This window comes from Cyprinodon variegatus, unplaced genomic scaffold (assembly GCF_000732505.1).
Source record: "Cyprinodon variegatus isolate N-32 unplaced genomic scaffold, C_variegatus-1.0 Scaffold463, whole genome shotgun sequence".
In the NCBI taxonomy this organism is placed as follows: Eukaryota; Metazoa; Chordata; class Actinopteri; order Cyprinodontiformes; family Cyprinodontidae; genus Cyprinodon; species Cyprinodon variegatus.
In genome coordinates, this window is record NW_015150916.1 from 460,180 (window position 1) to 482,247 (window position 22,068).

Genomic DNA, 22,068 nt, shown 5'->3' on the forward strand with positions numbered 1-22,068 from the left:
AGTTGCCGCCATGTGATTGGCTGCTTAGAAATTAAGTGTTAACGAGCAGTTGGACAGGTGTACCTCATAAAGTGGCCGGTGAGTGTACACATTTCTTTGGACAGCCCCACCTAAACAAAAGATGACAATGGACTCATTGTCATCTGACTAATTTGATTAATTTAGTCTATCTAGATTTGACATGACTATACAAATCATATCCAAGGGCAAATTATTTTTTATATTAAATAAGATCCTTGGTCAAAAAAGGTTATGTGCAATAAATATATATCATATCTAGGGCTGTAACTAGTGATTATTCTGCAAATCGATTAATCTGTTAATTATTTTTTTGTTTAGATAGCCAATAGTTCCTTAAAGAAGATTTTTTACGAAATTAAACTAAGTGAAACTAAAATTTTCCACTTGAGGAGTTCTGGATAGAGCATATTGACAGAAGATTTTTTTTTAATCTTAAATGTAAAATGTTTATTTATTTATTTTTTTACACTTTTGATATAAGTACTGCTCTAAGTGGGTCGCTCTGTCAGCTAAAGGCATGTTTTAGAATCTCTATTATCCAGTTAACGATTAATCAGTTACTAAATTAGTTGATGATCATTTCAACAATCGATTAATTGCAATTAATCCGATTAATTGTTTCAGCCCTAATCTATTCATTTAGTAAATATTCCACAAAATGCATCTCACTGCAGACTTTTTTGGCCATTACTATTTTGCCTGTACATTTTTGCTCCATTTTTTTTTGTGTTATTTTTAAAACCAATACTGGCCTGTTTACTTGTGTTTCCATCCATTGCCAGGGTTGAAGCCTGCCTTTACTGCCTTTCTCTGCTTTGCTCTCACAATGACTCTGGTCAGCCTAGCAGGCGTTGGCCTGGCCTTCCTAGTCTCTGCCAGCGTATCAACATTTGCGATGGCTAACATCCTCATTGCTCTACCCTTTGTCTTCATGATGGTAAGATTCCTGGGCACATACCTTAAAAACTTCAGTAAATTAGTTTCTGAACATGCACAGTTGATTCTGCTTGTTTTTGTGTGGCGTTCCTAATTTTGTCCCTTCATTTTCCTGTTTAGGTATTTGGTGGTTTTCTTGTCAATCTCAACTCCATGCTGAGCTGGCTGTCTTGGTTGAAGTGGATCAGTATATTCAGTTATGGGCTTAATGTAAGATATAATGCTTTGCAAAAGTATCCATACTTCTTGTAGCTTGTCACACATTATATCTTTAAACTTCAACCTATTTTATAAAATTTAATGAGATCATTTATTTGTCTCCTGTTAGGGTCTAATGTGTTACACCAACACAAAATAATTTATAGCTCTGAGGTATAAGGGAACGTGCTATTTACATCTCCATGTGTAATAATGCATTATTACACATGCTATGATGCTAGATTCTGCCAATAGTGTGCTTCATAATAGTTTGTGTTTTCAGCTTGATGGGTTCAGGCTTTAGTGTTTGATGATTGGTCTCGCTAGCATGGAGGTGTACCTTGACCTTGTTCTGTGGCACGATTTTTGGTGGTGGAAAGGGAGAATTGTTTAGTAATATGTAGTGTTTCTTTGTGTATGGTTTGGGTCTGCACAATAAACACTGACAGCCTACGGTTCTTCTGGATGTGTCAAGATGAGTGTGCCACAGGGAAAGGGTTTGACTCTAATGGGAATGCCTTCCTCCTCTACTCCCTTGATCTACTGCACCAAGCCAGATTGCGCTCTGCTTTCCCTTCCTCTGTCCTCCTGAGTTCCGGCTGCTACTGATCGCTGCAAAGCTTTTAAGTTTCCACTGTTTTGTTTCTTCTCAGTGCCAGTCAGTTTTGCTGCCAGGGACATCTGGCTGTTTAGCACTGGGGGCTGCTGATACTGTCCTTCAGTCCCACCCAATGGAACCCGGAGGGTTTCGGCTATTCCATCAGGATGTCTCTCTGTCTGCCTTGGGCTTTGACCATTATCTGGACCCAAGTTAGAAGGGCCATCCTGCAAGTTCTGAGTATTGTTGGGGTTCTACTAGTCTGACCCCTTTGACAACTTTGAGCCCTTGTGATCTATCTTAGACACATACAAAAATCCAATGAATCAAGGCAACACAACAAGTTCCTATTTTATTGATATTGTTTGTCTACTTTGATGACAGGTGCAGTCTTGATGTGATAAAGTTAATTACGCAATTAAGACACCATCTTATCCTCTAGGGTCAACATATTCTGGCCCATGTATGCAGCTTGCACCTCCCCGAGGTAGACCTAAAATGACAAGACACATGACATAACGTTGTGCTTGTGGGTCCAAATGATTACATGTTGTCTTGTCTGAACAAACACCTCTTCCCCCACATTATTAAAGTAAATGTTAATTAAGTAAATGTTTTAGATTTAGATTTTTCATCTGTTGTCCTTGGATGGATGGGTGTTACAAAGTCACCCTTAAAAAATTACACTTACACTTGTTAAAAACATAAATAACAAATATAATTTCACGCTTTCCTACATTAACATCTAACATACGACACTAACGGCACAGAGAAATTCCCCCCAATCAAAATAAGATTTAAAAGAAGTAGGTTGGTATTTAACAATCTCCTGTGGTACCAGGCCAATTGTACGATAATCTTTGCAACAAACTTCCATTCCAATGATTTCTTTAAGAACAGGCAAACTGAGCCAAAAAAAAAATAAATTCCTGGGAGGAAAAACACGAATGTTTGCTTTCTCCTTCATGGCTTATACATAAATGTAATTCTAAACCTCCTATAACTTTATTTTAATAAAAGCTCTCTTCTCAACACATATAGAGGCCACGTTTGAGGTGGAGAACCATTCCAGTTTTTTATTTTTTTATTTTCATATAGCTTTATTTACCAGCGTGTTGTGTAGGTGGAGAGGAATGTTTTTTGAAAGTCTGCATTTGCACTGAGCCTTATCTTTTTCAAATGATGAATAGCACAAATGCATATCAGTGCTACTTGTAACTTTCAAGGCTTATGATATTGTTTTATAACCTACTCCTCCTTTAAGCTTCTCAGCGTCTTCCTCCCTGACCTGTCTGGATTTCTTTTTTGTTTTGTTTTCTGTTCTTCAGAATATAGAACATGTCTATTTATTTATCCGGGGGTAATTCTCAGGTTTTTGTCTGTGAATCACGTGTGCCTTCTAAGCTCAAAGTCCTCCTATAACTTTGTTATGTTTCATGATAACAACACAGATTCTTGATTTTTGTTTCCTAGGCTGTATATATTAACGAAATGAAAGGCCAGATTTTCTACAGCAACAAAACCATGTGAGTGTGTTTAAAGCACCGCCTTTAAAGCCCACAAAAACATCCACCCAATGATAATAATGGTCTCTTCTGTGCTGCAGTTTCCCTGGGGAGCTATTTCTGGAGAGCATGGACATTGACTACTCAGTGTGGGGCTTCTGGCAGAACGAGGTGGCTCTGCTGGGAATCATTACTGTCTGCATGATCCTGACGTATGTGCAGCTGCGGCGAATCAACCGCTGGAAGTGACAAGCTAATTTTATCATCAACTATCTATATTTTATTGTGTTTTTATTTAAGTGATGTGGACCCATTTTTAAAGTATGTACTTTAAGAAAATTCTTTTTTTGTCCTTCTGATAATACTTTCCAGAAAAACATAAAAATGTGTATGTTTAATGACACACGTGCAATCTCACACTCAGTGACGTAGTCGCACTAAACACACGTGTTGTAACATTTGACTCTCTGGCTGATAAGCCGCTACTTAGCACACTCGATACGAGCACGGGGGAGTGTCTGACAAGAGGCAAGCAGAAATCTAATTCCTCACAAAGCTACTTACAGTAATGGAGCTAACTTTAGCTGCAAAGAAGAAAATAAATACATAATCCACACTTTTCCTGTTTGCCTCTTTTTTGAATATGAAAACAGTGAATGCACAAAGCTCTCCAAAAATGCTTTGGAGAAAAAGAAGGCTTAATGTTTGCCTATTTTGTATGACATGTAGCAAGTCTGTAGCAAGTAGCAAGCTTCCCAATAGAATAGAATAGAATAAGTTAAAATAAAAAAAAGAACAAAAAATACTGTAGAATTATTCAGAATGTATTCAGAACATTTTCATAGGGGTGGCCAAGCAGGGACCAATGTGCTTTGTACCAGCAGCAAAATTAACAAGCATCTGTATTTTCCAAATAGAGACAAATTAGACTTTCCTAAGGCCTTTGCTAACAAATAATTACAGGTATTTACATGCATTATCCATGCTTTATACATTAAAGATATAGTAAATTATCTTTCAGCTTTGTGTTCTGGCAGAAAATCTTATCTACTTTTATTTTATACTTACATTTCCTAAAGATTTTCCTCTCTACTATTATCAATAATTGCTGTGCATAATATTAACATTTACATATAGTAACACATACATTTCATAAAATTGGTTATTTATCTTTAATTTCACTGAAGTTCTCAAAATAGCGCAATTTTATGCACATAATTGTATTTATTCTATCTATTGTTAGCATATTGATGTGAGTAATGAACTATTAACTATGTGCTGTTAGTTTATTGTTAATATACAAACAATTGAAATGTGAAACATTCCACTTGAGAGTATCACTGCTGCCACCCTCTGATTTAGACGGGAACTGCTTGTGAATTACGTACAAATCAGATCACCTGGTTCCGCCCCTTGTAGCTCTGCCGCTGTCACCGTAACCCTCCAGATGCAATATTCTACCGAACAAAAACTAGAGACTTATTTAAAAAAAAATATAGATATATATATAGATATATATATATATGTATGTTTCTTGAATTATTAATTTTGTTTTGCAGGGCGTAATTTAAAACATTCTAAAAAATGAAATGCTGAAAGGCTGTCTCTGGGTTTTGAAGATTAATTTTTGAAAGGCAATGTAATCCCATTTCCATTACCGTCTAGTTCTGTTAGTGTAATTACGTTAGTGAAGTGCATCCAGAACCTATTCAATATTTGATCATTATTTTAGGTTTATTTTAAGCTTAATTTTGAGAATCCCCCTTAATCACCTCTTCATGACTAATGAAATTCTTTAACCACATGGAACCTATTTTTTTGAACACCATGATTATGATATTAATAATATTTAATAAGTTTACCATCATTGGAGTATGGACAATATCAAAGGGCACCAAATAGAAATGTAGCTTGGGTATCATATATGCTTCGGCCACCTCTACATACACATATGTATGTTTCTTGCAGATTAAAAAAGAAATAATGATAATAATAAAAACTTGTGTGGGTTGATTAAACAAATTTTATTTCATAATATGTTTCAAATTGACATTATTTGCCTACAAACTATGCAAGATAGAGGACATAATTAGAAAGAAATTAAACTCAGAAATACCATAAAGGTAAAGCATAAAAGAGATAAGAAATAACAGTAGAATAACATTCAGCAGCAAACTTTAGTATCAGATATCTTTAATCTCCACAATAAGAAATAAATTCTTGTTCTCTTTTGCTAATATAGCACAGACTTAGATCTCTATAAGGGATTTGCTATCATCACTTTAATGAAATTTAAATATTTTAGTAACTAGTATATTCAAAAAATATGTTCATTTGTCAAAACTGTACAGAATGGGGCATTTTATTTACTCTTGGATCTTCTTTGTTTTAAAACCATTATTAACACTAATCTACTTAGCTTTTAACAAGTAAAATTTTACATTTGCAACAAAACTAATACATTCTCAAGCTTATAGATAGATAATTTTTAAAATCAAATCCAGTTATATAATTGTTTTATTTTTATTGACAAATGTTGCCAAAAAAAATGTTTTATAGAGCCTTTAAAAACTATCCAAACTGCTCACAGTCCTACTCTGGCTCTTCCCCACCATCACACCTGTGCTCTCCAGTCCACGCAGCCATTCGGTGCATTTCAGGAGCACTCGCTCATCCACACCAGCGTCCTCCTCATCTTCATACTCCACATCATCGTACTTGTGTTTCTCATTCAAGAGGGAGATTTTTATAATTGAACTTATGTCTCCCAGTGGAGCATCTGGATTGTTTTTACCAGCAGCTCTGCTGTTCCTACGAGGTATTGACTGATGCCTTCTTCTTCTAGAGTCAGTGGTGCATCCAGATGTGCTGAGTCCACCTACAGCATTTCTGGCAGATGATCGCTGGTGTTTCTCACTGTTTCTCCGCTGCAGCAGCAGAACAGCTTCAGGTGTGAGCGTTAGTGTAAAATGCATCTCCTCTTTATTTCTAGATCTAGTCTTTGCCACAGATTCATTATTTTTGGAGTTGTGGCTGACTTGTTTGTGCTCCCCAGAGCTTGAGGAACGGGGGCTGTCAGTTTGAGACAACTGCAGCAATCGTTCTCTTTTGTTTGTCTGCAGCTCCCCTAAAGAAACTCTTCTGGCTGAGGTTAGATGACTGCTTGGCTGGCTCCTTCTCCCCAGTTGCTTTAAATTTAACGCCAGTCTCTCCTTGACTGAGTTTGCTTTGCCTTCTCTTGCAACTTTCTTCCTTGGTCCGCTGCTTTTAGATGATGCATTTTCAGGTCTCTCCTTTCCAGTTAGCCCTGACACAGGTTGTGTGATCGAAAGTTGTGGAATGAACGGCATTTTGGAAACACAAAGGAGCAAGTAGGACAGAAGCTCCGTTTTCCTGTTAAACTGCTGGTTGAGAGAGAAAGAAAGTGTCAAGGTGGAAATCAGTTCAACGAGAAAAGCAGGATACCTTGAAGCATCGTCAGCCATGCAGGGGTCAGTTGGCAGCTAGTTCATCACTGCTTGGATCTTCTTGTCCACCAGAGAATGAAAGCATCTTGACGTTTTATATCCGAGTAGCAAAGAGGGCGTGGTGCAGCATGCTTCATGGGATATCTATGGCCTCAGAGGAGGTGAAGGAAAAGTCACATTATTCCCAGGCTCAAAGATTTAAAATAAACCCACAGTTGTAATCCTCCAGTGTGATCAGCGGGAGCATGTCTAGTACACACAGAGTGCACATGTAGCCATTAATCCAGGTTGGCTGTTTGTTTGTTTTTTAACAGAGTGGAAGAGACACTCCCTACTTCCCCCTGTTGAGCAGATTAAATAAAAAAATAGCAAACAATACCATAGTGGAAAAACTGGAATAACTGAACTTATTGATTGACAAATATATATTCTTTTAATTAAACACATATTTTTAGATGTATTTTAAAAGTTTATTTCAAGACCTCTGCACCAAACTCAAGCCTCCCAGCAGATTGCATTAGATTATCTCCTATGATGTTCTGATTTGATCGAATCCAACTTGACCTCCAAAGCCTGCAGGTTTCAAGTACCAGATAAAATAAAGAAGCCAGAGTATGACCACCAATGTGCTTAACTGTGGTCATACAGTCTAGTATCATTCTATCTGCTACAAACCAGACCAAAAAGTTCGAACTTAATTCATCCTTTCAGAGAACAGAACCTAAGAACATCCACTGATATTTTTGACAGTTATAAGCAAATTGGAGATGACTTTGTGTCAGTAGTGTTCTATGTGTTGGAGTTAAAAACACATATTTGTTTAAGGCAAGTTTATATAGCACAATTCAGGACAAAGACAATTAAAAGTGCTTTTCAAGAATCAAGTGATAGAATACAAGGTAAATAAAAGCAAAATAAAAGCAAGTACAGCTGAAAACATGAGTAAAACAAATAAAACACTTGGACCACAAACTAAAATGAATTATTTTTCAGTTAACAGTTTAAAATTCTGCACAGAGAGAAAAACCTATTGCAAGATCATTAAAAATAAAATAATTATAATAAAAGGAAGAATAGTTTGACTTCAAATATATAGATGGCACAGTCAAAGGTCACTAAAAACATTTATTTGTAATCTATAATCAGCTACATGAATCAGTCATGAGGAGGGGATGGACTTTGAGCTGGAGGGATATGAATTTTATTATAAGAACACAGTGGACATGAATGGTGAAGGAATTGCTGTGTATGTCTACAGAACTCTGAGACATAAAGTAACTTATAAATGATAAAGGAAACATTAATAGATTATATTTTTGCAAACTTTATTGATAACACAATAGGTGGATTATCTTATAAGGATATGAGTGACCATCTCCTGGTAGCTATACTGTAGTCTATGTCAACTGCTAAAGGCAAACTGGTAAGGATGACACACAGGTACAAAATAATAAGAACAGAGGAATCAATGATTAGATTTAGAGAAGATCTGCTTAGTTTAAATCTGGAGTCAATATATCAGGAAAAACCATAGCTCAGCTTTAGAAGCATTCCTAAACATCAAAGAAACATATAAAGAATGTCCAATAAAACATACACAAGAAAAGGTAAATATTCAAAGTCTTCGTGGATCACAAAAGAATGCCTATAAAATAAAAGTCAACACTATATAAAGATTTCTTAAAGCATAGATCAGCAGAAACAGAAAATAGTTATAAAAGATATGAGTGAATTAACCAAACATTTTAAGCACAACTTAACAGGTATATTTTAGGAAACTGTTAAATGAAATATTAAAAAACATGTAGAAAATATTGCCATTACAAAATTATCCGACAAAATTAATTATCCACAGTATGGTACAAATGGTAGGCTGACTTAGACGGCAGGGCTTTTCATTGCTTTTAGCTTAACTAGACTAGCAGTTTACAGAAGGGCTTCCATCCTCAGTGTAACCCTTACGTGTCCACACGGCGAGACCATGTGGCTAAATCGCTCCCACTGCCCTGCTAAAGAAGCAGTCATTGATATTAGTGGGTAGAAAAACCCATATTCCTGTATAAAGCTGGAGATCTTTATTGAAATAGAATCAAAGAAAAAAAAATTAGCAAAACATTTAGCATAATTTTCTTTTCTAAAAACAAAGACAACTTTTTGGTATAGGCCAGTCAAGAAAAAAAATGCTCCAAAAAGAATTATTACCATACAGGACTGTTTTCAGTCATCACTTTTAGGAGAGAACGTCAATTGTGTTGGGCAGCAAAACATCTCAAAGAAAACCAAATCTAATCACCCTCAACTGAATTTATACAGAGAATTACATTTCAGATGGTCCAGATTCCCTGACTTCAGTTTCTTCTGCAATGCAGTCCGACATGGAAATCTCTTAAGACATAATTTTCCTCATCTTCACTGGTTTGCAGATCCAGTGGCCTCCCTTGTCTTTTAGACATTCACTTACTTCTAATCTCACCTTTTTTCCTGAAATCTCTAGAAAGGTTTGCACTTTTACATTTCCTTTGCAATGTGCTAGCATCAGGATTTAATATAGATGCATATACACACACACACACACGTTTTGGCAGAAGTTTATCCTAAAGGTTGCAGAAGCAGTTCTATTTTGCAATCTTCCGATGGCAGACGGTGTAACGATTCATTTCTTTTTTTCAACAGCTACTTCAGGTAGAAGCTTAAAATCATTAGAAAATTGTTTAATCCTTTTTATAATTACATCTGGTGACAGGCTAACAAACTTGGTCATGGAAAAGTACAACATCAAAACCCATAAAAATGTACCGTTTATATTTTTCTTTGAAAAAAAGCCAAGACTAGGTCACAGAAAAACATTTATTCATATTTTTTTTTTTAAATGAGATTAAAATCTATTTAAATATTGCAGTTTTACTGAAGGGATTTTTTGTTACACAACCAAACATAAAACTTGACTTGAACACGCTGGTTGAGGAGTCATCATTTGAAGAATGTCCTCCTCTCCACATGAAGAACATGGTGGCAATGTGGACATATGTGGCAGGCATCCTTGAAGTGGTTTATAAAAAAAGGAATCAGGCAACAACCAAGAATCAACCTGTGAAAAAAAAAAAAAAAAAAGAGTTATGTATATATATATATACACATATACACACACAGATCAGTTCCACCTAATGAGGTAAGCAAAGGTTTGGTCTTAAAATGCATATTTCTTACCCACAAAGCACAAATAGGAAACACATTAGCCAAGCAAAAGTCCCCACTCGGAAAGTGACCTCCGTGGTAACCTGACTTTGACAGAAGCTGCAAGTCATCAGGGCTGGAGCTCGACATGGGTCAGTCTTATGTCCCCTGATCCTTACTAGAGGATTATCAGGGTCTAATAAAAACCATAAGGACATGGAGATTAACTAAGGTCAGGAAAAACTTAAAGATCAGATTGACCAATCAGCAAGATTCAGATTTCTTTTTAAATTCAAACTATACCTGGAGAACAAAGACACACACCTGCAGAAGGTGGCCCAATGGAAGTTTGCTGTTGAGGCCGTTTATCACAGGGGTTGACTATGTAAACGCCAGAAGTTTTCTTTGGGGCACCATCTTTTAATTGAGAAATTTAAGGAAAGTTAGAATTTAACTAAAACATCCATCTGATTTATAAACGTGCTTCAGCCCATATTTTATGAACTTTACCTGATAAAAAATATGGCGGCGGTGCAGGAAATGAATCTTCCAATGTTGGCAACATCTCCATGTGGAAAGTTCAGTGGAGCACTACAAAGAGAAGAGCACCACATGTGCTTTAAAGTTTTTTTCAGCAGTAGCCAAACCTGAAGTCCTACCAGGTGAAGCTAATTAAGATTTTCTCAGACTGTGTGGGTGTGAAGCATGTGTCAAACAGTAAGGAAACAGAGGCATGTCTCACAAAACCAAAATAAGGGCTTAAGAGTTTCCAGACATTAATTAAGCCTCAGTTCGGTTCCACAACATCAGTACCACATAAGTTATTATGAGGCTTATTCTGTGCTTCTAGGCTGTCTGGACCAGGCTAATATAAATGTATATGTGGACTTCAGAGCTTTTTGTTCTAAGATTGACAGGACTGCCTATAATAGACTATTGCTGTGTTGAGGGAATAAGAAAAATAACTGATAAAGAAGCAATATTGTCACACAAGTCAGGCTATAAAAGTGGCTCCAAATACATTTGTCTTTCTTTACAATGATGTGCCCATATTCATTTATGTTTTACCAACAATCTTGTATGAGCGTTTCCACTTTTCTAGAGATGGCATCCAGTGGGTGTGCAGGTGGCTTGGTCTAAATATGAGCAATATACACAACAGAACAAAACATTGACTCCTACATGGATGACCTTTGTTGGCCTCAGATACTTAACTAGTGGTATGTTCCTGTATGTAGAGGGATATTGTGATTATTTTAGTCACTATTTGTCAAACTATCAGAAGTGTGTAGTTGGCATTAAAAATATATATTCACATCTTTATAACCTTTCCTGGCCACAGAAGAATGAACTTTATCAAGGAGGGATTCTACAATATTGCAAGTAATATGAATTAGGCTACACATCACAAAATAAACTTTGGAACAGGTGGATTACTTACGGTAGTTTTATTTTGATGCAGATTTCCTAATAGTAACACTGCAAGCTCCTCTGAAGCCTGTGAATAGGATTTTGTTAACAGACAATCCTACTATTAAGGGAAGAGTGAATTTTGGTTAGGCCTGTCAAATACATACATTTATTATGTGAATGACATTACAAGAATGCCTTTTGTTGCATAAGATGAGCTGTGATGCTGACCGCATCTTCAGCAACATGGAAGCAGAGTGGCTAGGGCTCTGTCCATGACCTTTCCATCGCTGGACACCTTTTAAAACAGGTCATCCTTTGCTTGAGCCAAAGTTTACTGTTGGTGTTAATTCTGGAGATGATGGGGCAGCCTCTGTGCTACACATGAGCCCTTTTTAACACCAATAATAGGTAAGAGATTAAAATATGTTTGCAGGCACCTTCTAAGTCATTTGTGCAAGACATTATATAATAGTCAACCATTTATCCAGATACTTGTCTGCAAAATATTCTGAAGTTTCATCTTTGCCTGCTGCCAGTCACATTAACTCTGTATGAAAAATGACAGAATGAGTTGCAATAATGGTGATAAATCATATCTGCTGCTTCTGCCAGATGCCATGGATCAGTACCTGATCCAAAGTCTCCCACGTTCAGGTCACAGACCTAAACCACAAAAACAGTTCAAACCTGTGACAACTGTTACAATGTTAGCTTCCAATGGGGATTTTTCAAGGTGCTGGTTGTTTGTTTGAGAATTATATTATGATGTTTTCAGTCAGTAGAAGCGTTTAGGAAAATCATATTTTTGCCTACTTAAGAATTTAGTCGGTTTGCAATTGTTTGGCGAATCAACGATTCTGTGATTTTACCTCATGGTCTATTGAAGAAAGCTGTGGACCTGCATTTGGATTGATTACTTACACCTGGCTCGACATAGGAACACGGCAGACAAGCACATGAATACGCTGGTCAAATTGGGAGTATAGTTTTCCGAAAAAGAACAAAAGCTACACAAATTTAGCACAGGGATCAAACTCTCAATTATAAAACCCTCCCTCCATGAGGTAGGCTCTGCTTATACAGGGTGTCATGCAAAGGATCGTGGACGGGCGGCAGCTAGGGAGGTCAGGAGGTCCCTATGCCAACTGCATACTGCTACCCGGTCTTAGCTCCTTGCTACCAGAATTGTTCAGACAGCGCTTATTACGTCTCCACCATTTCTGCCTTGGCTTAAGTGTCCTTACTGATTTGAGGGATACGGACTGAGCCTTGACCATTTTAAAAGGTGCCTTAGTTGGGCTCCAATTCAGAAAGGGGATAAGTGAGAACTCAGTAGTTCGGGGTAAATCCCTTCATACCCAGGATTTTGTGTTTCAGAAAGGCTGATAGACATTATCCCTAAACAAGTTATTCCAGCAAGATAGTTAGTGAACCAACTTTTGTTGATATGAAGATTTCTATAAGTGAGACCCAACAGAAAGAAGGCCTCAGAAACCATATGTCCTTTATTAGCATGTTTATTATTCTAGCATGTACCAAATAATTACTATTCAGCCATTCATATGGTTTTGAAGAAAATATTGCAGAGCTGTAAAATCTCGCTTGAAAATGTTAATTGCACAGAATCAATATAAAAAAGGCAATTTTATTCTCTTTATATGCAAAAAATTGTTGATTTTTAGATTAGTTACACTTTAAACACATCTATCTATCTATCTATCTATCTATCTATCTATCTATCTATCTATCTATCTATCTATCTATCTATCTATCTATCTATCTATCATAAAGTGTTAGGTCGATTTGCATGTTTCCATTGGAGCCACGGGGGGCGCTCTTTCGCGCAGGCTGTGCTCGCTGTAAAAACATTCGCTGTGAACGGGTTTGTTCACTTTGAATGTAACCACTAGCGTGACGATGCTAAGCTAGCTGTCAGTCAGGTATCAAGAGGGTTTAGCTGTCGAGTTAGCCACCGGATGCTCTCGCTCTCGCCTTCCTGGTCTTCTTGACATTCCCTATACATTCGTGGACCGAATTCGTGTCGACTGACCAGAGTCCGCGAATTCAAGTCCACCTCTGATTTAACCTCGGTCCTTTACCCACTAGGCTCGTGTGACTTAGCTCGCCGGCTAACAAGACCGCACAGTCGGACACAACCCCCGGCCGACGAGGTAAGTTAGGCTCTGGGTTTGGCAGGATTTGATGCTATAGCTAAGCAGTCCGCTCTAAGGAAACACCGAGGTCTGAAAATACATGGAGGACAGGCCTTATGCTAGTAAACGGTTACTTTGGAAAGACACGGAGCGACCTAAACTAGCTTCGTCTAAACGGCTAGAAATTTGTATAGCATTAGCCATCTTTTTAGCTAGCAGTTTCAATAAGGTGTTTATAAGGTTAAAGACTTTTCGCTGGACAGCCACCCTCCCCCCGTCGTTGCTAGCTAACCAGTTTCGCGGTTGCTCATACATACAATTTTTTGCATATATCTGTGTGTGTGTGTGTTTTTATTTTTGTAGGTTATGTACGCTGATGCTAATGTGTGCTATCTTGAGGAGTTATCAATAGTTCAGTGCTATAAGTTATGTGTAATCAATTAATTCAGCTAATTACTACTAAACATACTCAAAGTTCTGTATGCTTAAATATTTAATGTTGTGTTTTTAGCTGTATATTGTGTTTTGCCAGGTGTAATTCCAGGAGCTTAATTTCGGTTTAGTTGTTCGCTCCCTATGAGTTGTCTGTCGCTATCTGCTAACTAAGTTTTTGTTTTGTGGCCGTGCAGAGTTGCATTTAAGGACCACACCCAGAGAAGATGTCCCTTCATCAGTTTCTATTGGAACCCATCACCTGCCACGCGTGGAACCGCGACAGGACACGTAAGGCTGAACCTAAAGTGTATAAAAAAACACCACTAACAAAACTGTTCTTTATAAATTCCAACTACTGTCTTTGGCTGCGTGTCAAATCCCAAATAATAACGGCTGTTAATGTGTGAATGAGTAACAAAAGGTGAACAATATGTGTCAGGATGGGCTTGGTTTCAGTCTAAGCACCCACTGGAATCTGGTCTAGCTGGTTTGTTATCCTTATTTTCATCACACTTGTTGCTTTTCTTTTCTTTTTCTACCTTCAGAAATCGCCATTAGTCCAAATAACCATGAAGTTCATATCTACAAGAAAAGTGGGAACCAGTGGGTGAAGACTCATGAGCTGAAGGAGCACAATGGACACATCACAGGTATCTTATTTTACATCATAATTGACATAAATGTGTTAAAGTTAGTAATAAAAAAAAAAGATATTTTATCGTTTGACTATATTTAGTGTGTTTGTGCTGTTTGGAGAGTCACAAAATTTTATTTCTAAGTTTTGGATTTTAATTTTTTTAAAAAGAAGCTTAAAAATGTAAGATTTTTTTTCTTGTCTATCTTAGGAAATATATATATTTCTTACTTCTTATCAAAACAATTTCATCCCCACATGGATTATTAAGATCAAATCTCTAACTGTAATAAAATGATAATAATCTGAATATCTTTTTATTTAAACAAAAATGCCTCTATAGATACTAAAATAATGTAGAGCTTATTATATTTTTTCATATTGCTACATTCATTGGTTATTTAATACAAATAGACACATTTGGAAGGCAAATAAAAACCGGTTTACTTGAGCAGACTGGTGTTATTTTTAGGGTTGGTTTACCTGTGACCTCCATTTAAAGACATAGTTCACTCAAACTGCATCATTATTTTTCATAAACATGTTTTTTTATTATTATTATTTTAAAGTCTTTTTTAATTGTTTATCTTTTTATTTTTTATTTTGTTGGTTTCCTTTAGGTATTGATTGGGCTCCCAAAAGTGACCGTATAGTGACATGTGGGGCAGACCGTAATGCCTACGTGTGGTCTCAGAAGAAAGGAGTGTGGAAACCCACTCTGGTCATCCTCAGGATCAACCGGGCGGCCACCTTTGTCAAGTGGTCTCCGCTGGAGAACAAGTTTGCCGTTGGCAGTGGAGCTCGACTCATCTCTGTCTGCTACTTTGAATCTGAGAATGATTGGTAAGAATGAAATGAAAGTTTTGAAAAAATTTGGAGTTTTACTTTATTTCAAGTTTTGAAAAATGCAACAGAATATGGGTAGGGGTTATTTACTTTTTTTCCCCTTTTCTTTTACTATGAAGAATTGTGATTTTATTACTTTTATTCCCTTTATCACTGCTGGAGTTGGTGTCTAATTTCACTGCCTTTTTAAGAGTATCAAAGAAGAAAAAAAAATCACAGCTTCTATTTTTTTGCTGTTAGATCCACTTAGAGCAATATTTTATGCTGAAGTTGGTGCTGTTCTTAAGCTTAATGTTCAAATTAAAATGATCAGATTTTTTTATTGTACAGACTTTGATTTTTTATTTTTTTTTAGATTGCATATCGTAGGATTTCATCTGCAGCAACAGTGATGTACCGATATTTAGTTGGGTCTCTTTCACGGAGTTCCCTTATTCATTAAACTTCTTGCTTCTCATGTTGGTCAGGTGGGTGAGCAAACACATAAAGAAGCCAATCCGTTCCACCATCCTCAGTCTAGATTGGCATCCCAATAATGTCCTCTTGGCTGCCGGCTCGTGTGACTTCAAGTGCAGGTACAGTTTGTATAAAGTAACAAAGGATTGAAAAACCATAGACAGAAAAAAGCAAAGCTGCAGATGGTAAAAAGGAAACTGTCCAACCCCGTTTTCCGCTAATTTTATTTTCCTCGTCTCTTTCTTCATTTTCTGCTCCTTCTTGATCTCCAGAGTTTTCTCAGCCTACATTAAGGAGGTAGAAGAAAAACCAGGCCCCACACCCTGGGGCAGTAAAATGCCATTCGGGGCTGTACTAGCAGAGTTTGGTGGAGCAGGTCAGTATTTTTGTCCTCATTAATGGAAATTCAGTCTATTCAAAATGGGGGGGAAACATCAGCATGTTTTTCTTTCCCCATGCTGTAGGTGGAGGAGGATGGGTCCACTCCGTCTCTTTCTCAGCCTCTGGGAACCGTCTGGCCTGGGTCAGCCATGACAGCACCGTCACTGTGGTCGACAGCTCTAAGACTGCCAGGTATGATGTGTGGTTTTTGTTTTTTTTTTGTACACATAGAGGGATTGCTGTTACCTCCCAAAATATTGTGGTTTTTTTTTTTTATTAGTTTTGAAATATCAAACATTTCTAGATTTTGTTTAATTTTTTTATGATGTCATATGGTGCTTAACTCTTAAGAAGAAATGAAAATAAATGTGGAGGTCTGTCTTTGGGCTGTTGAAATGATGTCTGCAGATTTAAAAGCAGCTTCCATGGTTCTGTTGTCCTCTTTTCTGGCAGTCTTGCCATGTCATAGAAAGTGTGCCATAGTTTTTCACCTTTATGATGGACAGACTGGGTTCTTATACTGTCCTACCTTTTGGAGTTTGATTTGAACAGGGGTTTTGAGACTGTAGTATAGAAGTATAGTAGAAAAGAGTTTGTTACACTTTTTATGTTTCCAGTATTTCTAGTCAATGATTTCTAGTCAAAAATTCCTACCTTGATTTGTTTAATTTTTCCATCTTTCTTTTTTCCATCTTTAATTTAGAAGAAAAATCCTTGCTTAAGTGGTTTTTAGGTTTATGCTTTATTTTAATTTCTATTGGCTATTTAATAGATATTTTTTCTATTGTTTTTTTCTATTCTCCATATTTGTTTAGAGCTTTTAACACATTTAGGAATTAAAAGAAAAAAAAAACAAATTTAAATGTAAAAAGAGAAAATTAGCTTAAAAAAAACATAAGAAGGAATAGGTTTTTATTTGAAAAATATTGCAGTTAATGACAGAGAGCCTGTCTTAAGAGATTACCTTGCAAATGCTTTAATAGATTTACAAGTTTTTTCACCATTGACAGTGGGGCATATATTCTTGCACATGATCTTGGGTAAAGTATCACTTCAGTGATCAAAGAGTGCACGGATGCAAAAACATGAAAACACTGTTACAAGAACACAGCAGTCACATTTTATGAAGCCTAACATAGTTTATCATCAATCCAGTTTGTCCACCAATAAATTCCAGCTGTTAGTGGCTCAGTATGGGGGAATGGTATCTCCATGTCTCTCCACTGTGCAGCAGTCTGCTTTTCAACAAACCCTGTCTGACTTTTCTTTCTCCATGGTGTTACAGCTAAACTCTAACTTTAGTCATATCTGATTCATTTTCTTGCAAAAACAAGCAGACATTTCTCTTGAGGTATTTGGAGGAATTAATCCTAAAGGTCCAAATTTTTAAGTTTACATTTTGGTCCTCGCACATGGAACAGCTTCCATCAAATAACACCAAAATATGTTTGATTAAAAAATCAGATCATGCAATTTTCAAAACATGTACACATTGATGATGATACTCTGTTATTAAAGTGTTTTTCAAAAGTACTTGGTATTACAGCAAACAGTGCTAACCATTGTCCAGCATCCAATTAATGTGTCCTTGTAAACCCCATCTACTGAGATGTCATCTAGGCTCATAAAGGCCAAGTGAGGTGTAATGCTTGAGAAATAATCATTACATTTGATGATTATAGGAATTGATGTGACCCATGCTATTTGTATGGCAATCCCCTGTAATTGTTTTAAATAGAGTAAATCTGATGTTGGTAAATGTGTCTGTTTCTAGTCCCTCACAGCTGAAGACAGAGTTCCTGCCTCTACTCGGTGTCATTTTTGTCTCGGAGAACAGTTTAGTAGCTGCGGTGAGTGTTAAACACTGATACAAACAATGCCCAGCCAGGCATGAGCCATGATATTAATCTGCTATCCGGGTTTTTAGGGCCACGACTGTTGCCCCATGCTCTTCCGTTGCGACGATGGCGGAGCACTGACGTTCGTGTCGAAGCTTGACCTCCCCAAACAGAGCATCCAGAGGAATATGTCTGCCATGGAGCGCTTCAGGAACATGGACAAGAGAGCTACCACCGAGGACCGTAACACAACCCTGGACACACTGCACCAGAATAGCATCACGTAGGTCTACACAATACTTTAATTCATTCATTTATTTTTTTTTTGTTTTTTTTTTTTTTTTCCAAATTCACTTAGGTAAAACCTAGGATGTAGAATATCTGTTAAAAAAAAATCCTCAAGATTTGTTTTTTGTTCTTTTATCAAAGTATTATTAATAGCGTACTGAGTAAACCTCAGGGTCAATCTAGCTTTCTGAAAGCTGGCTCCTTCCTCACTTAGATCTGTTTCCATGGTTACTTATACCTTTTGTTTCATAACGGATAGGATTGAGTTGGATCAAATCCCAGTCATTGCAATATCATTAATCGCAGTATCTACAGTTTTAAAAGGTTTTATGCATTCATGCTTTTGCAAATCGTCGGTGCATTTGACCAATGGGATGGACAATGAGACTATTGAGGTTACCGTAATGGTAAAAAAAAGAGAGTCAAGATCATCCTCTGAGTTTTCAGCAATAGTAAATGTTATCCTGATAGCCTGCAGCACTAATGGTTATGCAGAATTTAGGACTGGAACTTTTTTTATTTTGTCATATTCTAAACATAACACTAGTATTGTTTATTACTATTTCAATTCATACGGGGGCATGTTGGACACATTCATGTCTTTATTCGACTGACATATTGATGTACGTATTCACTGCCTTCTTTGTATGCAGCATACTTCCTGTGAGATCCACCTAATTTACATTAGCAGTGATATATCTACAGCCTTTATCCCTGCTACACCTTCCTTCATTTTAGCGCCATGATTTTAGGTGGTAGTTTTACTGAAACCACATATCTTAAGATGGAGGGTGAGTTGGGTAGATTGGGGTCAGTCTCATTGAGTATTTTTCCATCTTTACAGAACTGAAATATCAAAATTTACTGAAGTGCTTTCTACAAAAACTAAATTGTGGCATCCCTTTTGGGGTAACAAACAATCTTTGTTATTAAGAGCAATGCACAGCAGAGCTTTAGGATGCACATTAAAAAAGTAACCTTTTTTTTCTTCTATGAAATCAGAAATCTGCCAAAAAGGCAGACACACAAATACATATACGAGAGCTTTCATTTAATGCACATAAACTGCTCTCCACGCACATTTTACTGGTGCAGATTTAGTACCACGAGACTGCAATATGTTATGCTCAGGGCTCGCTTTCCCCGTGCCTGTAGCCTCTCTCCTACTCACCATTTCTGCACGTTTATCTCAGCTTTTGTTAGTTTGAGGGTGGTATCCAATGGCTACTTTTAGGAAATCCAACCACTAAAGTCCAATTTATGCTTCTGACGCATTACCTCTGCAACCGTCAAACCTGTCTCAGTGCACGACCACGCCCCCTGCACACAAAAAAAAAATCCTGACTACGTGTCACACCGTCGCAAACCCGCACAGACCTCAAGCGTATGCCTTTGCATGCCTTTCCGGCTGTCTGTGTGGTCGTCCTTCTCGTTTCGGTGCCGGGGCGCACCATTTTTAAAAACCGAAGAACAATGGATAACTACGACGAAAGGTTAATTGAGGAGATTCGGAAGTACAACCACCTGTACGATGCTTCAGACAAATTATATAAAAATGCCAAGGTTTCTGCCAAAATGAAGTTCTCATGACCGTCCGCCGAAGTTCTCGCGAGTTCTCGAATAGGTTCCCCCTTGCACTTTGGCGGGAAACTGCTGTGCTTCCCTAGAAATCCCAGACCGACGGTGCAGAAGCATACCAGCAAAACTTGTTGGCGACCAGACCCAAGCGTATGTGCTGTGTGTGGTTGCAGAAGTTTAATCTGCCCTTAAGAATGCACTGTTTGCTTCCTGGTTGTGCCTAAAACAATAGAACTATCTCAAGTCTAATCACTGTTGCCTGCAATAGTTGAAGTCTGACTTCAAATCTAACAGCCATCTCTGTCATCAACTGACAATCGTATAAATATAATCCTGGATATACAAAATGGTAAACAGTAGCTGCAAACTGGCTGTAGATGTTTGGGTTCAGCTCAAAATTAGTATTGGGAGTATAAACAGTAAAGCTAACATGAGCTTAACCCAATTTTAAAGAATATTGCTACTGCTGTCAGAACACATTAACAACTGACTAGCATGCACTTATGTGTTTGAGCTGAGTCTCTTTGTACTGAACCTGTAAATCATTAAAAATGCTCATGGAGAGTAGTTTATGTGTTTTAAGACTTCATACCTTTTTATTCTTGTTTCATATCTGAAGTAATGTCCCAATTCCTTCAGTTTGGTGTGTTGTTTACCTGCATTTGAACTGCCCAAAAAAATACAGATTTTATTTATTTAAATAGATAAACTCTTTCTGTGATTCTCAAAAATAGTGTTGACTGCTTTACAGAACCCACCACTACCAAGTTTCTCAACATCCCACAGCATTTACTTAGCAGCCTTCTCCTCTAACCTGTATTTTTCTTCCTCTACAGCCAAGTGTCTATCTATGAGGGAGACAAAAGGGATTGCCGCAAATTCTGCACCACGGGCATTGACGGAGCAATGAGTATTTGGGACTTCAAGGTAAGCTTATTTACATATTTAAGGTTTGTTTTTGCTTTACAACCTCTGGTGTTGACATGTTTTGTTGTTGTTTTCTCCTCAGAGTCTAGAAGCTTCTATCCAGGGTCTCCGCATCATGTGAAGAAATCTTTTGAATAAATGAAAAGTCGCTGCTGCCTCACTTTTCCTCTTCTCACCCCAATTCTCACCCCACCTCCCCTCTTTGTCTCTCTCTCTGTCCCTCCTCTTGTGTGGCGCAGCCAGCAAAGTACATAACTGACCACCCTAACGAGTGTCTGTTGAAGCACTGATCAGACCATTAAACACTCTTCTGGGCCTGTCCTTTACATGCTCACAAACACACTATACTCACTGAGCTGATGTGTGAGATCACTACTTTCTTTTTCTTGTTTGCTTTTAAATGAAGGTTAATCAGATGCAGAATGGGAACGTCTTCTGACACGTAATAAACGTGATGTGACATGTGTGTATTTTTTTTATGTTCTCTAACCTCCAGTACCAAAAGACAAACACTAAAATGTGTGTTTTATCCCCCCCCCCCCAAAAAAAAATAAATAAATAAATCCAGACTGTGTTCCCCCTCACTCCAATCTGATCATGATCTCCAGTCAAGGGGTTAAATAACAGTACACTCAGCAAAGCGATTGTTGATCCTCACTGAAGGATGGTACATAATATTTAACAGATGAAACTGTCTTTTTGATTGAGACCAGGGGTTATTAATGTACACGTTGACTGTTGCCCTAATGTAAACCTGTAGAGGATCTGATGTTTGAAGTGGGGAGCAGCCTTTAAAACTGTGCAGCACCAGGTCTGGCCAGCACTAAGCTCTGTAACTACCACACTAAATCCACAAATGATGGAGGATTTCTATGTAACTGATCATGAGGTAGACATGAAATAAAGATGAAGTACATTTACACACAACTTATCTGAGTTTTTCTTTATTTGTGTTTGTTTTCCGACTGAGTGGCTAGCAGTGATTTTTACTTCAGTTGTGCAGGTTTCCCTGCTTCCAGTCCATCTCACTGCGCTCTGTGTGGTTGATTTTTGCATTTCCATTGACTCACTGATTGGTGGATTTAAAGCTTCAAGTCTCATTCCCAGATGAGATCACAACAGTTTATTTCAGCCACACACTTTCCTCGTATAAATCGATTGCATGAGTTGTTTAAAACTTAGGGGTTTTATCTGTAATATATGCACCCGGACAGTTGGAT

At 37.4% G+C, this 22,068-nt stretch overlaps 3 protein-coding genes and 1 long non-coding RNA gene across 4 annotated transcripts in view; 2 read left to right on the top strand and 2 right to left on the bottom strand.

Annotated features, from left to right (window-relative positions):
* The window catches only part of LOC107094097 (ATP-binding cassette sub-family G member 2-like), a 12,417-nt gene extending 8,855 nt beyond the window's left edge, over positions 1–3,562 (top strand). Inside the window, exons 12-15 of the mRNA XM_015389511.1 lie at positions 804–958; positions 1,078–1,167; positions 3,227–3,279; positions 3,360–3,562. Coding sequence (XP_015244997.1) covers positions 804–958; positions 1,078–1,167; positions 3,227–3,279; positions 3,360–3,507 — 446 coding nt within the window. The 3' untranslated portion in view covers positions 3,508–3,562. The remainder of the gene's footprint in view (positions 1–803; positions 959–1,077; positions 1,168–3,226; positions 3,280–3,359) is intronic.
* A 2,260-nt stretch (positions 3,563–5,822) lies between these two features.
* On the bottom strand, positions 5,823–6,776 carry LOC107094093. Its single transcript, XM_015389508.1, has one exon. It carries the CDS (start codon positions 6,741–6,743, stop codon positions 5,823–5,825), a length of 921 nt encoding a protein of 306 aa, XP_015244994.1. The 5' UTR covers positions 6,744–6,776.
* Positions 6,777–9,312: 2,536 nt separating this feature from the next.
* LOC107094098 lies at positions 9,313–10,495 on the bottom strand. The gene is made up of 4 exons (XR_001481650.1): positions 10,410–10,495; positions 10,224–10,316; positions 9,933–10,095; positions 9,313–9,813 (listed from the first exon to the last, which is right to left on the bottom strand). It is a non-coding gene; the product is annotated as an uncharacterized LOC107094098 (long non-coding RNA).
* Positions 10,496–13,228: 2,733 nt separating this feature from the next.
* On the top strand, positions 13,229–21,775 carry LOC107094101 (actin-related protein 2/3 complex subunit 1A). The gene is made up of 11 exons (XM_015389520.1): positions 13,229–13,483; positions 14,095–14,188; positions 14,446–14,550; positions 15,155–15,377; positions 15,848–15,955; positions 16,109–16,212; positions 16,301–16,409; positions 17,992–18,067; positions 18,145–18,338; positions 20,758–20,848; positions 20,931–21,775. The coding sequence occupies exons 2-11, from the start codon at positions 14,125–14,127 to the stop codon at positions 20,967–20,969; spliced, it is 1,113 nt and encodes a 370-aa protein (XP_015245006.1). The 5' UTR covers positions 13,229–13,483; positions 14,095–14,124; the 3' UTR covers positions 20,970–21,775.
* Positions 21,776–22,068: the final 293 nt, after the last annotated feature.

Bases quoted from the DNA above. Each gene is read 5' to 3' on its own strand.
- LOC107094093 (XM_015389508.1), bottom strand. From the start codon at position 6,743: ATGGCTGACGATGCTTCAAGGTATCCTGCTTTTCTCGTTGAACTGATT.
- LOC107094101 (XM_015389520.1), top strand. From the start codon at position 14,125: ATGTCCCTTCATCAGTTTCTATTGGAACCCATCACCTGCCACGCGTGG. The intron at 14,189-14,445 runs GTAAGGCTGAAC...TTCTACCTTCAG, and splicing joins GTGGAACCGCGACAGGACAC to AAATCGCCATTAGTCCAAAT. The intron at 15,956-16,108 runs GTACAGTTTGTA...CTTGATCTCCAG, and splicing joins TCGTGTGACTTCAAGTGCAG to AGTTTTCTCAGCCTACATTA.